Consider the following 16,935-nt stretch of genomic DNA (forward strand, 5'->3'; position numbering starts at 1 on the left):
CATTAGAAAAATAAAAAAAACTTGTTCAGTGACAATGTGCATGAATATAGATTTGAAAACCCACAGCTGTCCCTTTTCTGTGTGCGATCCCGCTTGTCAGAGTTCAGGATAAATCACAGGTAAGGTTAATGGGATCTGTCTGTGTCATAACAAACCTTAGAGAGACAAATAGAGAAGAGGAAAGACTGAAGGGCAAAAGTGGAAGGTGATTTTGGGGGTCAATGATAGCAGTGGTCGAGCTGAGAGCAAATGAATGAAAGACAGAAGGAGCAGCTCCTTGTGCGAGACCAGAAGCCATGCGGGACTTAAGGTGGGCGCGTGGCACGTGGTGAAAAGAATAATTCACCTTGACAGAACAGCACTCTCTGCCAACATGACCAGTGACTCCCCCCTGAAGCAGAGTGACGTGGAGAGCGAGCAGCACCTGTGACACCAACTGCCACCCCGGGGCAACATCCATAACTAGCCACCTGTTAAAAAAGACACTCCCCCACATCATGTTGCCTACTAGGTTCATTCAGTATCCTTGTGACTGACGTCATTTCGAGATGCAGTGACTGCCTCTTAACCAGCCTTGAGCAGAATTCAAACATCACTCAGACTGTTTGTCAGATACTTGAGGGGAATGACTGTGACTACAAAATTTCCCAGTCTTCCGGCTAATACTAGCTCTGACGCGCTCTCTGAATAATTATACACCGATCAGGCACAACATTATGACCACCTTTCTAATATTGTGTAGATCTCCCTTGTGCCTCCAAAACAGTTGTGACTCATCAGAGAGTGGACATGGTCCTTCTGAGGGTGTCCTGTGGTATCTGGAAACAGAATGTTGTTAGTGGGGGACCTTTGGGTCCTATGGGTTGAGAGACGGGGCCTCTGTGGATCATCCCACAGACACTTGATCAGTTTGGGATCTAGTGAATTTGGAGGCCAGGTCAACACCTTGTGCGGATTTTCATGTTTTTCGAGTTGTTCCTAAACTGTTTTTGTGTGTGTGTCTGTGCTGTTGACATCAAGGAGTGTCATTGCTATGGGGTGGGGGTGCCTGGTCTGGTCTGGTCTAGGTGGGTGGTGCATGTCTAAGTAACATCCACATGAATGCCAGGTCAAAACGTTTCGCATTCTTCTGTCAGTGGTTTTAAGCTGTTTGCTTAAGTTGGAATAATATGTTTTTTACCTCTTCTCGTGAATTGACTGTGACAATGTGATTTGCATAACAGGAATAAAAAGAGGAATGTGTCTGAAAACAAAATTATTCCAACTTTATGGGCTACAGTGTACATATAAGGAGAACGACGCAGAGAGAAAGCTCCACTTGTTTTACATCTTCATCTCATCTGAATATTTAAACACAGATTTTTTTTTACGACGTGACACAAAAACCAGCTGATAACCAGGATTCAGGAGAGGCTGTGTGCGATGATTTGTTGCTCATCCTAGCATCCTAGCCTCCCAGCCAACACTAGCACTTGCGCTCCCCCAAAATAATTATATATTTTCACGCAGAATATATGTGCCATATTGCCGTTGGCCGCAGTCTTTGTGCTGTGTTCAAATGCCAATTTCAGGCCCAGGCTCAGGCGACATGAGGGACGTCACAGTCTGCCTTTGTTTTCCGGTATCCTTTGATACTGGTTTGCTGTGTTTTTCCCTTTAGGTCTTGGCTTTGCGTTTTGTAAAAGAAGCAGAGAAATATATCAAGAATTCAAGATATGTCTTGCACATACTTTCAAGGGCGAGTGTGCAATGTGGTGAGTAGTTCCTTTGATCTTTATCTGAAGATTTATGCAATTTCTTGTCTTGTGTGGTGCCAAATGTTGAAAAATTCAGTATGTGCTAGTGCAACGGTATGTAAATAGAGGTTTACTTAATCTCAGAGTTAATGGCTGACCGAGAGGCTAGGGAGGCTGTAGTTGTACACTTAATGGAAAACCTGCAGTGCTTTGTGCTGTAGTAATGGGAGGAGATTATCTTGCCATGCAGAAGGACTGGATGAATGCTCCTCCACAAATTGCTCATAGCCTCTCCCTCCTTCACACCAATCTCTTCCTTGCTCGTTATACAAGTTTATTATTTATATTATACCCAGGAGCGATCTGGACGCTTTAATCATGCTGATATGGAGGCTGAGGCTTGTGTGGCAGGTGGGCATATTTTTCTTTTGTTCAAAGATTTTATCATTCATTTCAGTTTCTTTTTTATTTACAGTTCATGTTATTTGTTTCAGAGGTAGATTCTTTTATTTTGTGCAAACAACGCAGCATCTCTAAATATTCTGAATCCCTGCGCCTCCATTCTTACTTATTCATTCAGTCACACTTCAGTCTTCTTGTTTGAATTTTAACTTTTCTTTCTTTCTTCACTTGCTGCCCACTGTTTTTTACTTTTGGTAGCTCATGGACGATGGTACCGTGTTAAATATCCCTCTGACAGGGTACCTAATGTTTTCCACTCGGAAGATCAATACCACAGCGCCATTGTCCAGACTTCATTCCTCAAATACAATTGATTGTGTTTCTTCCCCAGAACTAGCCTGGATATGGTAAACCAGACAAATCAATAACTCTGTGAACGAAGACCAGTGTGATCTGAGCCTGTGTCCGTCAAATGCTCTTATTACCTCAATCACCACATTGTCAATCTGTGGTTATGATGTTTTCACCCCACACATTAAGGTAGTATTGAATACACTTTGAGTTGAATTTGAAAGACATCTTTACTTCGCTTTTCAACCTATATTTAAATGCTATAGACCTTGTAAGGTGGATTACTATTTGGGCATATAATCTTGTTTAAATGGCAATCATTATTATATATAGTTTTGCATGTCAGTACTGTCTGACAGACTGCTCCTTTGTGCAGTCATCAACTTGGTCTCAAGGGCTTATCACCCAAGGAGGTCCAACCAGAACAAGGCGGCAAAACCTTTGAAGAAGTGGGATTCTGAATTTAAATATGGACAGTGATCCCCATCCTGGAAGACTGGTCAGCCTCACCGCACAGAAGAGATCCATGACATATCCCTGGAAAAGTACTACTAAGAGTAACAGAGAAAATATTTTCTTTTGCGATCTCATTTAAATATCATTGCAAAAGTACATTAGCAGTTTGTAATTCACTGTAAATCATCCTGAATGTGCTTTAAGAGCCGTCTTGGTAGAATTTAATGTCTCTTGTGCGCCCAGTCACACAGAGAACGTCTCAGAGATTTGGAGGTTGGCAGGTCAGATGTGAGCACTCTGTAGTGGTCTGATAAGTGCTGCTGTGGGTGGAGTAAATACTCAACTATGCTCACACATGCGTCTTCATTTTCACTGACGGGATGAGCAACTCTATAGAACGCAGCACCATGAAGGCTGTGAGATTACTTTCATCTTTCTGCCCATGTGACCAGAGCTCAGACAGAGGTGTATTGTACTTCAAGTGCCATTCTGCATCACATCAATTTCAAGCCACTTAAGGCATGTGGCCCATGATTAGAGCAACAGTTTATATTTAGATTGTTTGCCGTTGGTACACTGAGTATTCATTTATCTCATTTCAATTCATTTAGCCCGCATGTTCTTTTTGCAAATTAATGAATATACAGTGTAATGGTCTGTTAATGCAATATTGACGAGGTAATCCTGCTGATAATGAGATGCCCAATGTAAATCTGAAGTGTTTAGAAAAGGATGAGCACTCACACATCTCCTTCCTGCTAACCATTGATTTAATTGACCAGGCTTGTTGTTGATCAGCTGTTGCTTGTGGTGATGGAGAAATTACATTGCACATAGGTTGCCTCTGGATTAAAGCCACTGCTGGCCAAGAGTGGAGAAGCATTCACAATGAAGGTTTTTAAAATGGGTTGCATTTAGAATTTTTGTTCATCAAAAATTGTCTCCTTTATGCTCTATTTCACCATGTTTTTTTTTAGTTGTGTTTAGCTTTGGAGCTGTGATTTCATAGAGACACACATTGCTCTCGTTCCACTGTATGATTTTCATTCAGGGGCAGCCACAAGGTTGTCGTGGTGCTACTTTTAACTTTTAATTGCAAAACCAAGTTCTGTATGACTAAAGTGAAGTGACTACCTTTGCTCGGTATTATTTAGATATTTTCAGCATCTGCAGCTTCCGTTTCTCAAGCTCTGAATGTTTTGATGACTCAAAGGACACTGCAGCAGCCTGCATCACGACAACAAAAACTTAAACCCATTCAGTGACAACACAGGCAGCACTACTTTCAATCTTGCAAATTAGGGCCTCGTTCACCTTGTTCAACAACAAAAAAACTCATAGAGGTATTGCCTGAATTATTGTAGGCAGCATAGCACTGACATTGTGAAACATAGCATGGATATTTTCACCTCTGAAAACAACCTGGTTAGGTTTAGAGAAGATCAGGGTGAAATGAGATGACCTTTGTCATCATAATTCTAAGAAGAAACATGCTGTTGAGGTTAAAAGTATATTTGTTTTTCCGTTTCCTATGTGAATTAAAAAGCATTGTGTGAATTATTGCTTTTTCTCAACCCATTTAATCATGGCGTTGTAGCTTTACAACAACATGTGCTCTCAACATGACCTAGAGGACACAGTCATAATGAAAATGAGCTACGGGTCATAAAAAGCTACTTGCACACACAGGATCAGTTTTTATGTATTTTCTATGCAATACAGTAAAAGGGGATCTCCTACTGCACCTGACAAAGGGAATGTCAATCAGGAGAGACTTTGTTCTAAGTGAACAACAAAGGTTTTATTTGATAACTTGTACAACAGAAAAATGTGAAAGCCTTTGGTGATTAGACGGAATAGGGACGTGACAGATTTTGAGTGGAGTAAGGCTGTGCGTGATATATGAAACCCACCATGGGTCTAGACACCGGCGGTGGTGAGGAGGTGAAGAGAAGGGGATGAGGAGTGGACTCTGATTAGCTCGAGCTGGACCCTGGATGTGAAAACTGTAGGTGAACGGGGTGGAGGATGATTGCAGCATTTTCAAACTGAAAAGACATTTGTCAAGAGCTGAGGGGAAACACATTTAAATTAGAAGGCAAAGCTTTACGATGAAGGTGGATTGAAATCTGAATGTTTAGACCAGACATATGCTGCGGCTTTTTTTAGGTCTTTTTCTTTTGAGCTACATGTATAATACGTATTGTAATAAGTATTGAAGCACCAACTTCACTTTGGATTTTTATAGCGTGAAAGTCATTAATAGACTTAGATCTACAATATGTTATCCTGCAGTGTGACTCGGAATTAATAGAGGACGGACAAATCTGAATCCCTGTTAAACCTCTTATAAATAAGCCGTTATTAAAAAAAAAAAGAAATCCAAAAAGACTGATTTGGGATTAAAATAAGTATCAAAGAGATAAAACAATGTGAAATCTACCTTTGTATTTGAAACTCCAAGCATTTCACACTTTCTCATCCACTCAGTCTTTTGTCCACCAGTGATTTGCAACAAAAAGTCCTTGGTGTTATTGGTGTATCATTTTTCTTTGATTCATTTTATCACTGGGACAGATGGCAACCCTTACTATGAGAGCTGCTACAGTTGGTCGCATACAGACAAACACACACACATATGCTTGTCTGATATTAGCCGGACTCAGCAGCCAACACAGAGTACTCCGGCAGTGTGAATTAATGGCTGGCAGTGTATTTTCTTCAGCTCAGCCGACATGTTGATTTAATTTCATGTCTCTGTCCTTCAGCTGGTAATTTATTTTTCTCTTTCATCCCAGAGCAATATTTCCTGTTGTGTGCCTTCAGTGTGTTCACACTCATTTTCCTCTCAAGTGCAGTAAATATCTGCCCCTCTGTGCGTTTGCCTTTGCCGGTGTCGCTTTGCGTTTGTCTGTGCGTCTGTGTGATGCTGGTTTCCTCTCCCCGTATGTCTCTCTGTCTTGGTCTGCTCTGTCTGTCTGTCACTCTCTCTCTGTCCCTCTGTCTTTGCGCTCCTTGCATTCGCCTCATCCACCACAAAAGCTCATACTCTCAGCCCCCCACCCCACCACCACCACCACCACCACCACCCCTTTCCCGGGTTTCCTTAAATCTCCCCACTGCTGAGAAAGTGAGTGACAGTGCTGTGTGCAGCCTGAAAAACAAACGGTGGGGGATTTTAACTGGATACGTCACAACTAAAGGGGAAGGGAAGGAGGGAGGGACGGGAGAGGAGAAGAGGAGAGCGAACCATGAACAGAGACGGGGAGAGAAAGAGAGAGAGACGGCGAGGGAGTACAGAGGGATATATTGACTCAAAGCTGGGCTGCATGCTTCATAGTGTGTGAGACAGAGGACGTGAGAGAAGGCAAGATGGAGTGCCGGCACAGATGAAGACTGTCCCTGGGTACGTTTTTATGGGTGGCTATATCTGTGAGTGCGAATGTCTTAAAGTGTATCTGCGCACATGAGCCTGCATGTGGCCGTCTCAGTCTGTAAAAGGATGAGAGCGGATGAGTTTGTAAGCAACCTGCTGCAAGTGATGATTTGTGGGTACCCCAATGAGTGAATTTGGGTGGCGTTATATAAGAGCGGTGTGAATGACTGACTGAGTGTCGGTACTGGAGATAGGAACTGGCAGTTTGGGTTCTCCATCTGCTCTCAGGGTCTTAACATGTCTGTGAGGTAGGGTAACTTGGTGAAGAAGGTGGGATGTGCTCTCGGAAATGCAAGTTTACAACTGAGTGTAAGTCTCGCTCTGTCTGATATGGGTGTGTATTGACGGATTGCCTCGGAACATACGCATGTACATATGTAAATGTATGTGAGAGAGATTCAGTATGTTTTATTCTGCGCTAGAGAGTATTAGTGTTACAAGCCTTAGTGTGGTTTTTTTTAATCGTTTTTGCATGTCTTCTACACGCAACAGAATTTTAAGTTTAAATGATAAATCTTCTGGCAACGTGCATGTTGTGTTACGACACCATACCAGTAGATCAGATAGAAAAGGGACAATTTATCTTGAATTACATTCCTGCAAAGGCTTAGCTCAATTTGTAAACTATGAAGGAAAACTCAAAGTTAGCTAGTTAATCATTGTCAACCTTAAATGTGGACAGCTCTTCTTTTCTTAATACTATTATAAGTCACAATTATTTTCTGTCTATTTTAGTTAACAGTGAATTAATGTTTTATGAAAATTACTTCAGAACTGGACTCGACACTTTGATATGTCTTTTCAACCAACACAAGATAAGTGACCGGTCTCCAAACAAACGAATGAAATGAAAAAGATTAGAGGGGAAGAATAATAGTCCTAAATGTTAAACACACGCAAACTGCACACACATTAAGGAGCAGAGGTCACCAGTCACCCTTAACCATCAGTGACATGATGGTGATGTACAGCATATAAGGACATGACGGCTGTCATACATCCTCGAATGACCTGACGTTGCAACGCTGTTAGCAGTGGTGATTTAGTTGCTTGTTCAGCAAGTGGTTCTGTCATTTTTAGTTGCAGACCAAATCAGTGTTTATAATCTAGTTATTTTTAACGCTTTAATCTGGGACGGCACCATTAAGCACAAGGGGCATTGCCAGATTCCAGTTTGAAGTTTGTTTCTGTGACCAATAAAATCAAAACTGGCTCGTCAAATATTAAAGACGCGTCGGCGCCGTGGGAGTGCACGAGAGAAAACGTCTTCAGTCTTTCTTAATCACTGTGAGAAAAAGAGGAAAAGATAGCATGTGGTTTAACGGGGAGGGAGTTTGGTAGCAGTTATTTCGCCTCATTTGGCGACAAATATGTTGAGGACTGAGAAAGGCTTCAAATGGTATTATGTAAATATTGCTCAGGGGACGTGCACATGAGCGAGAGAGAGAGCGAAGAGTGAATGAGAGAGATAAGAGAAGGATTAGAGTGAAGTGCAGATACACAAGTGACATCACTTGTTCATACTTTACAGCACTATATTTGAATATTCATTTGGAGCGCAGACTTGATGCGCTGACTTGATGTGTGAGTCACACTCCAAGTGCCAAAGGTTCTGGAAAATTCTATTTTGGTTTTTGAGAAGTCGGGATTGAAAAACGGGATGAAAACAGAAACATATTTTTGGGTTCTCTCCGGGCTGTTTCAGACGCGTTGTGTTCAAGTCTTTGAATCAAATTGACCCCCTGCTGCCACTTTATAACCTCGCAGAGACTTGCCAACACACAGGAGGCCGAGGATATGACTGTTATGATCCCAGCTTTTATTCTTTGTCTTTCTCACCTCATTCATTTCTTTCTCTCTCCGACTCACGTCTTCATTTTCATCCCATAGTCCTGTTTGACAGTCCACATGAGTGTCTCCAAGCCCCCACCTCCACCCTCCACCTCCCACCTGGCCATCCCCCCTTCCTCCACCTCCACCCCTTCCTCTTCCGCCTCCTCCCCCTCAGCGACCCCCCACTCCACCGCTCCGCCCCCTCCCTCGCCGGTCAAGATCTCTATGCAGGAGCACTTTGCCATTAACGTCTGCCCGGGGCCCATCCTCCCCATCCCACAGATCTCAGACTTCTTCCCACGTTTCCACGACTACCCATGCACGCCACCGCCTCCCAGGGAGAAGAAAATCCTGAAAGAGGAGACTTTCAACGGGGAGACGGGCGGAGGATACAAGGATGGGGAGCGAAGTGGGGACATTGATGGAGGCAGGGAGGAGGTGATCGACTCTGATGACGATGACAGTGAGTTCTTAGCAGTGGGAAAGTTGTGGTCAGTGTTCAAGGTTGTGTGTGTTCATTCTTGTAAAAGAAAAAAAAGAATACATTCTAAAAAACAACACAGCCAATTCTGAATCTTGGGAGAGGAGCGTCATCTCGTTTGGCTCAATTTGAGTTTCTACATTTTTTCCTCGGAAGCCCAACATATGCTCGCAGAGTAATTGTGGAGGCAAGCATATTTCCAAAAGTGTTTGTCACTCCTACTTTGATGTGACACAGTGGCCGTGATGATTTATTACACAATGTCGCAATAGCGGGACACTACTTTCAGCTCATTCCCAAACAGTAATCAAACAAGACAGATCAATTCATATTAGGCAGCTTCGCGTTTTTAAGGAGCCATTTGCTGCGAATGTGACTCAGAGCTGCTGAGTGAGTGTGTATGTGTTTGAATGAATGTGTTTGTGCTTTTTACTGACAGTAATTGTTGTGGTTTGTTTCTTTTTTTTTTTTTTTTTCAGCCTACCTAGGAACGCTGGAGTTCAACCTGCTCTTTGATCAAGACAACAACTGTCTCCATTGTACTATTCACAAGGCAAAGGTAAACACAATTGTGATATCATCTTCATATAAACCGCCCGTCTGTCTGCGTGCGGTTGCGTAATCGTCCTTGAAGGCCCAATAAAAACAATTCGCCTGTACACGCGTTTACGTTAGCACAAGACGTCAGAGACTGCTGTCTCTCAACCTTTTACAAAAGGGACATGTTCGCCCAACACACTCGTCAGCTTGTCATTTCAAAATAAAATCGTCTCGCGGCACTGCGCGATGTTGGATAATGTGGCTAGGTCGCTCCCGCAGACACAGTCGGTGTGGCCATCGCACAAGGACACACAAGAGTTTGCGCTTCATGTTGTCAACTGACACGTGATGTTAATTATGTAAATCTCGCTGAATGGTTCTCTTGAGGACGACAACACAAAGGACTCGAGGAGTGTAGAACATACTGGCATAGAAAGAAACACCCAGGAGCACGATAGAGATGTAACTACAGTAGAGGAGGTCTGTCATATTCTCTGTCGTTTTGACCCTGTCAGTTGCGTGAGGTGTTCGAGGGCATGATGACGTCACCTTTGACACTGCTGTGTGTGTGTGTGCGTGTGTGTGTGTGTGTGTGTGTGTGTGTGCGCGCACATGTCTGCTTGTGCCCACAGGGACTGAAAGCCATGGACTCCAATGGGCTGGCCGATCCATACGTCAAGCTTCATCTTCTCCCCGGGGCTAGCAAGGTCAATGCTCCAACCTTACCTCATAGACGATTAACGTAACATACTACCGCACTGAACTGCCCCAGACGCTGACACAGACTCATTAAACTTGTACATCACACAGTAACTTGCAGTAAAACATCAATTATTCAAAAGCCTTGAAACGGTAAACATCTTTTGCAGAATCACACTTTTTTTGTTTTGTCAATGAAAACCTCCCTTGTCACTTCTTGTTTGTCAAACCCTGTGAAAAGGTTAAAGCAGTCTTGCAAAAATTGCAACCTTGGCTTCGGACTAATTTAGTGTGTTGTTTCAAGCCGCTGATCGGGGGAGCATTTCGGTTGGTTACTGCTTAATGTGTCCCGCCCAGCGCTCTGCTTTATTGAGCACGAACACGTTCTGGTCGGCTGCACCGCTCTTGTCTTGTTTTCAGCTAAAGCATCGGGAAAGATGAGGCTGGCCGCAACAGTAACCCCGAGCTGCGGCAGAAAGCAACCTGTTGTCGGCCATTTTGGCTCCAGGTAGGCCAGAACTGGGGTTACGATAAGTGCACGGGAGGACACGGAGGCAAGATAGGTTGAACAAGGCAAATGAGGTCTGAGGTTTAAGGTGCCAACAATAACAACGTCTGGGGGATTTTTGTCCTCCAGACTTCCTCTGTCCGTCTCCTCTCCCGTTGTTATCAGTCTCCTTTCCCCACTTCCCACCCTTATCTCTGTCTCTATCTCACTGTCTGCCTCTGACCCTCTTTGACCTTGAAATACCAACAGTGTGCGCAGAGGAGGGGAGACAACTGCGAGGGAGGGAGGGTGGAGAAAGGGAGGGGGAGACAGATGAGGGGAGGACAGCAGCAGGTGGTTGTCATGGAAACAGGGAGGATTGTTACACGGCTCACGTCAACAGGCAAGTGTTGATGGGGGGAGAGGGGCGATATAGGTGGTGGTGGTAGTGGAGGGGGGGCGCGCAGAGAAAAGCGTCAATGAGTAGGTAAGTGCCCATGAACTACTGTTTGCTAAATACCCACCAGCCACGTCACCCGAGAAGTGGGAGCGCGCGCACGTACGTAGAAGTGAGGATGACGGACACACACTCACACATCCACTCCTGTCCACGTCCAGACTCAGTATGTGATCTTTGTGATGACTAATCCGGAGCTCAAAAGGCTTCAGGAATCTTCTCCTCTTCCCCAAACATTTTCTTTCCTTCCTTCCTTTCTTTCCTTCACACATCCACCAGAACTCCCTCTCTAGCTGGAATACACTGAAGCGTGCCGTCTTGTGATTACAAGCGCATGCTGCTATACATGCAGCGCATGACCTTGTGTCTATGCAGACACATGCTAAGGGTTTAGTCACAGCCACACTTAGAAGCTCCCGCCATCCCTCCCTCCTTCTCCATCACTACCTCTCTTTTCCTCACACATAAACATGCAGAGAGAGTAGTGTCTCGCTGCCTCTGTGATGGTCATTGGTATATTCGTCTGCTCATGCCTAACCGAGGTGCATGGAAAATCTACTCACAGCTAGACTCTGTTTACTCACAGCTCTGGGAAGCAGGGACTGAGTAAGAGGAAGTGTGAAATAAGTAAAAAGATCCATGAAGACAGGCCGAGAGAAAGGAAGGAAGAGTGTGATGGACAGATGGAGGAGTAGAGATTAAACATTTAGAAACAGATGCAGAAGCACTAGTACGGCGGGAAATGAAGACAGGGAGTGACAGAGGGCAGCGAAAGGGGACTAGTGTTTAAAGTGTTTGTCGGTGGAGCATGTGCTCAGAAAACCAACCCAGTTCAGTCAAAAAGGAGTGATGATTATTGGTTCTGTTGAGTTGTGCTGGCACACATACAGCTGTGAGACACCACCGTGAGCCGGGACTCTGTCTGTGCACGGCTCCTCCCGCACATTAATGAATCAAATAAATGACATGAATCGAAAACACTTGTTCCCTTGATGGACCCAGGTCTGGAGGGCTGACTCTTGTTGATAAGCTGCAAGTTTTCAGCAGAAAAAGGAGAATGAAAAGGGGGAAAGTCGTGGGAGGAGAGAGAAGAATAGGTGAGGCGGCACAGGCAGAACAATGCAATGTGATGTGGGGACAAAAACAGACCAAGAGAAAGAGGGTGGCAGAGAGGGTTTAGCATCTGGGTCTGAGGCACTGTAGCAGGAGGCTGGCTGAAGCAGAATGGAAAAGAAAGATAGCGGAGGCATCCAAAGGCTCAGGCATGAGCAGGAGTGCATTAAAAAGAGGAGTGTATACACTTCCTGGACTGAATGTATATAAATTTGCATAGGCAGCAGATCATTTACTGAAAGAAGCACTGCATGCATAAATGAGCTTTTTGATCTGTATACTAAATAATGTAATTTGAAAGTGATCAAACGCGTGACATTTATACCAAATGTATGCAGCTACTGAAATCATCCTGAACGTTGCAACGCCAGCGCTGACGGTGAGTCAACAGTTTGGGACTTCTTTACGTCATGAAGTTTGCGTTAATGAACAATGTTAACACCCTCTAATCAGAGGTGTGCTGCCCTCTTTTGCACTTTCGTCGCCTCTGGTCTGAAACCTCCTCCAGATGAGGCTGATGTGCTGTGCACTCAGAGTGAAAAAATGAGTTTGCTTCTAACTTTCTCTCTGAGTGATCATTTAACACGTAAATACAGCAGAAATCATTGCACAGCCATGTGTGATGGGATTTATTTTTCAGGCTGTGTAGAAGTAACAATATCCAGATTTATGCAGTGCAGGGCAGCAGACTGGAAATAGGTAGGAAGGGACCTCTGGTTAACCACATTTAATTCACTGTTTTGAACCAAAGTCCCTCAAGAACTTTACAACTTTGGGGGTTTTTGGTCTGTTTGTCTTCGTAGCAGCAATAGGAACTTAACAGGAATGGGAAATTAACCTAATGACTGGCTGGAGGTTGGTATAGTAATACGATTTAGTTCTTTGTGACATTTTTTTGGTGACATTTAAACCTCTTTTTTTTTTTTTTTGATAAAGGCAGTGTCTGGTGCTGCATAAATGTGTTTTTTAAGGTTGCTCCTGTGCGAGGGAGGTGCCGACCCTACACAGGAGCAGAAACTGTCCTAACAATGTTCTCAATTCCTGCAGTGCACACACACACACAAAAAAAAGGGGGGTACTTTCTCCTATCTATTTAAAACCAGTAATAAGTCCCTGTAGTCTCAAAACATCTGACTTCATGCTCTTTCTGCTGGATTGTATTAAAATTCATCCAGAGTGAAGGAGAGAAGTTATGAGATATAAAAAGCTGACACCGAGCAACTCCTGCCTCACACATCATGCCCCCCAGGTGCTTCAGCCTTCAGCCTATTCCCTGTCTTTTTTTTTTCCTTTTTCAAATAACGCACACACACACATCTTTCAAAATTATGCATTGGATGGAGTAAGCCACAGAGTCGGGGGTAAAGTTGCACTTAAAGTATATTTAGCCATGCCACAGTGTCAAAATACCTTTGATTCAAAATGTTGTCAAAGATGTATGACAGTAGCTATAATAGTACTGTAAGTAACTGTAATAGTATTATAAGTAACTGTATTACTTACTAGGCAGATAACATTTAGTGTAAAATAGCCAGGTTCTTATTAATGACTGATCTAAATACTGTATATGCTTCTTTTGCAACTAATCCAGGTGGATATATCTCCACACACTTCACCTGCTGTTGAGTAATTTAAAAGATAAAACTGGCCAAATTCCATGTTGTCTCAACAAATCCCACGTTAATCCTTCCTTCAGTGTCTTCAGTTGTTTCCAATCTCCGTACAAAATGCATTGTGAACGCACATTTTTGTGCTGAACCGCTGAATATTTTTCCAAAACAGCAGGTAGCTTTTAGTGCATTTGTTGGGGACTGTTTTAAGCAGCATATTAACACGCTCTGTTGAATATTTACAGCCGTGTGGTCGATGTGGGATCGATGCAACATAAACTACAGGAGCTTGTGTACACGGTTAAAAGGCTCACCCTCATCGTTGCAATGGTTTCTATAGAAATGAGCCTCATCGTTGTAACAATGATGAGGCTCATTTCTGTAGAAATGCAGTGCTAAATGCCCGCAGGCACAGTGGAGCTCTTTGGCAAAGAGGAATTTGGCTACAGAGATTATTCTTGTTAGTAGGATCCATTTGATAATTATTATTTTATTATTGTTTTGAGAGTGAAAATCATGCTCTACATTATCATCTCTTTAATGATATATTTATTCTAAACTCCTCAACACAATATTACTAATGAACTGAAGCTATAGTCATCTCTGAAGGAGTGATTTGACTCCAACCTACGCCCTTTGCTGCATGTCATTCTCTCTCATCCCGTCACTTCCTGCTTTGCTCCACAACCACAAAATCATAAAAAAATGATTATTATATGTTATACATTTCTAGTCACTATTAAAATAATAAATAATACTTGATTGGAAGAAATGAAAAATGCCATTTCTGCATCGTGGGACATCCAATTAGTTCTGCCTATAGCTCTACAGGGTCTACTTAATCCAGCATTTAATGACTAAATATCTGTAGATCATAAGCATTTAAACCACAGAGGTGTGTAGAAATTGTATCTTGGGAGTCAGTAAACTTCTCAGGATCCAGACCCATTTTCTAGAAAGGTTTATGAATCCACTCCGAAATAAAAACAAGATAAAGATGTCCTGTAGGCAAATATGTGAAATGAGGTAGCTAGTGGCTGCAGACTTTATTTATGGATGGAGAAGCTATTAGGGGCTCGTGGGTTTTCCTCTCCTGCAAAGCTTTAATTTTTCATGTTGATTGTGTTGTGCAGTTTAATTGGCTGCCGCGCTCTGTTGTGTTGAGACACAGTGCTTGTTTTGGAGGTCGGGGCCGGTGTTAATGCACTGCCTTTTCATGTCAGGCAGGAGACAGACGAACAGGTGAGGCGAGGGAAGCCTTTCGTCCTCTCACTCTCTTCTCCAAAGTAGGCAGCAGATGTCTGAGGTTTCCTGAGGGACAGAGATGAATGATGTTTCCCCACTCTTTCTCTTCCTCTCTCTCTCTTGATCTTTTATCACCCGTTTTTGCTACATTCTCAGGATCTTTTATTCTCTTTCTCTCGTTCACATGTGATGAATTTGCTCCCTCGCCCTTTCCCCACTCTCCTTTTATCCTGTATATGGAGGGCTGTCTTTTCATAGTTCTTTCTCTTTTCCTCTGTAGGCCAACAAGCTACGCACAAAAACCCTGAAGAATACGCTGAATCCAGTGTGGAATGAAACGCTGGTGTATCACGGCATCACAGCAGCTGACATGACCACCAAAACGCTCAGGTAGGTGCTCTGCTCCGAATTTCACTAAACTCATTAGCGCTACTCCCCAAAACGGCCATATGACAAGTTTGTTATGCAGAGGATGGCGATTCATGCTACCAGCGCCCCAGTGAACTGCCAGCAGCAGTCTGTGCTTCCCAGCGGTCTTTTCCAGCTACTATAATTCATTATTGCAGCCGGGAGACACCAGCCAACTGTTCCACTTGCTGTTGCTGCAGTAACTGCTCAGGTGTTGGCTGTTTCCGTGAGTCTCCGCCCCCTCCTTCCCACAGTTCTCTCCGTGTGGAGTGATTGAGGTCAAACGTAGCCATCTTGGCCCAAAAAGTCTGACGCACTCGTGTCACCCTGCATGTGTATGTTGATTCAGAGACAAGAGTTTCAAGTGTGTTTTACTTGTGAACGTGTGCGCTGCGCACAATCAGTGTCAGTTTACTCAGCGGACTCATAATAGGTTCGGATGGCATTGTTTATCCTGAGGAAATGCGAAGCAGACGTATACAAGCACGTACACACACACACACACACTCAAGCAGGAACACATGCAAATCTCATCACACGTACAAATGCAGGCAGTCAGGTGTGTACTTATCCTCTTGTGTGTACGTCAAGGGCAATCACTGGAAGGGAGGAACGTGCGTGGCCCCTCCTCTGTACGTAGACAAAATACTCGCACACGTATGCAAACAACACACGTCCTTGAGCTTTTATAAGCACACAGATTCAGAAATAACATTTACTCTCTGTCCCCAAACACACACACATGTAACACACGAACATCTGCTTGAGGAGAGACCCCTTACACAAGAGGAAACCCGCCTGACCTCTGTTCAAGGACATAGCCCACAGCCACAAACCAGCATGGGGGCCCTGGGTAGCCAAAATGAGGAGGAGGAGGAGGAGGAGGAGGAGGAGTGTGACCAGTGTCAAGCAAGACAAGGGGGGGGGGGGGGGGTCTGCCATGATAAACACAGAGAGCAGGACAGAAAGTGTGAATGATTTTGAGTGACAGATGAGGCGTGTGGGAGAGCAAACTAGGGAGACCAAGACTGACGAGGATGACTGAACAGAGAGAACCCAAGGGTCAATTGAAAAAGAGAGAGAGAGGGAGATTGGCAAAGACAGTGTGGCTAGTAAGATGGATAAAGTGATCAATGAGGAAATTCACTTAGCTGAGAAAAAAAAATAAGAGGAGAGCGACGGGGTGGAGTTTACTCTAAGGGGAGCCAAAAAAAGGAAAGAATGAGGACAGTGAGAAATGTGAGACAGCGAATGAGCCAGAGTGAATGAGACGCTCTCTGACAGCGAGCAGCGGAAAGCAAGCATCGAGCATAGAGAGAGGGAGGAAGAAAATCTGCTCAAACTCTGTCTGGATGTGTTCCAGCGCCAGCACAATACCTCAGCCAATAAACAGACTCTGTTCTCATTACTCCCGAGCACCATTCAGAGAATGGAGAAACGGAGTGAGAGGGAGCCCCAGAGAGATGTTTACTCACTGGGTTGCGCCCTGCTGGAGCCTGCTCTGCTGGTCTCAGCAGGGCGCAGAGGAGGGGATGCTGTACTCTTTGATCCCCGTGCTCGGCGCGCTGCCGAGCAGGAGGACGCTGCACAGACTCTCTGTGGACTGGCTTGATACCCCGGACAGTGCAAAGTGTGTTCTTAAACTGAGCCATACTGCAGTCAAATGAAATATGTTCTATTA

At 44.0% G+C, this 16,935-nt stretch overlaps 1 protein-coding gene across 1 annotated transcript in view; it reads left to right on the forward strand.

Moving 5' to 3' along the window:
- Nucleotides 1-8,289: 8,289 nt before the first annotated feature.
- The window catches only part of doc2g (double C2-like domains, gamma), a gene marked incomplete at both ends in the record, with an annotated part of 29,493 nt that continues 20,847 nt past the window's right edge, over nucleotides 8,290-16,935 (forward strand). Inside the window, 4 exons of the mRNA XM_084561260.1 lie at nucleotides 8,290-8,677; nucleotides 9,175-9,254; nucleotides 9,868-9,942; nucleotides 15,127-15,236. Coding sequence (XP_084417386.1) covers nucleotides 8,290-8,677; nucleotides 9,175-9,254; nucleotides 9,868-9,942; nucleotides 15,127-15,236 — 653 coding nt within the window. The remainder of the gene's footprint in view (nucleotides 8,678-9,174; nucleotides 9,255-9,867; nucleotides 9,943-15,126; nucleotides 15,237-16,935) is intronic.

Source organism: Chelon labrosus (assembly GCF_963514085.1).
Source record: "Chelon labrosus genome assembly, chromosome: 2".
NCBI classification, from domain to species: domain Eukaryota; kingdom Metazoa; phylum Chordata; class Actinopteri; order Mugiliformes; family Mugilidae; genus Chelon; species Chelon labrosus.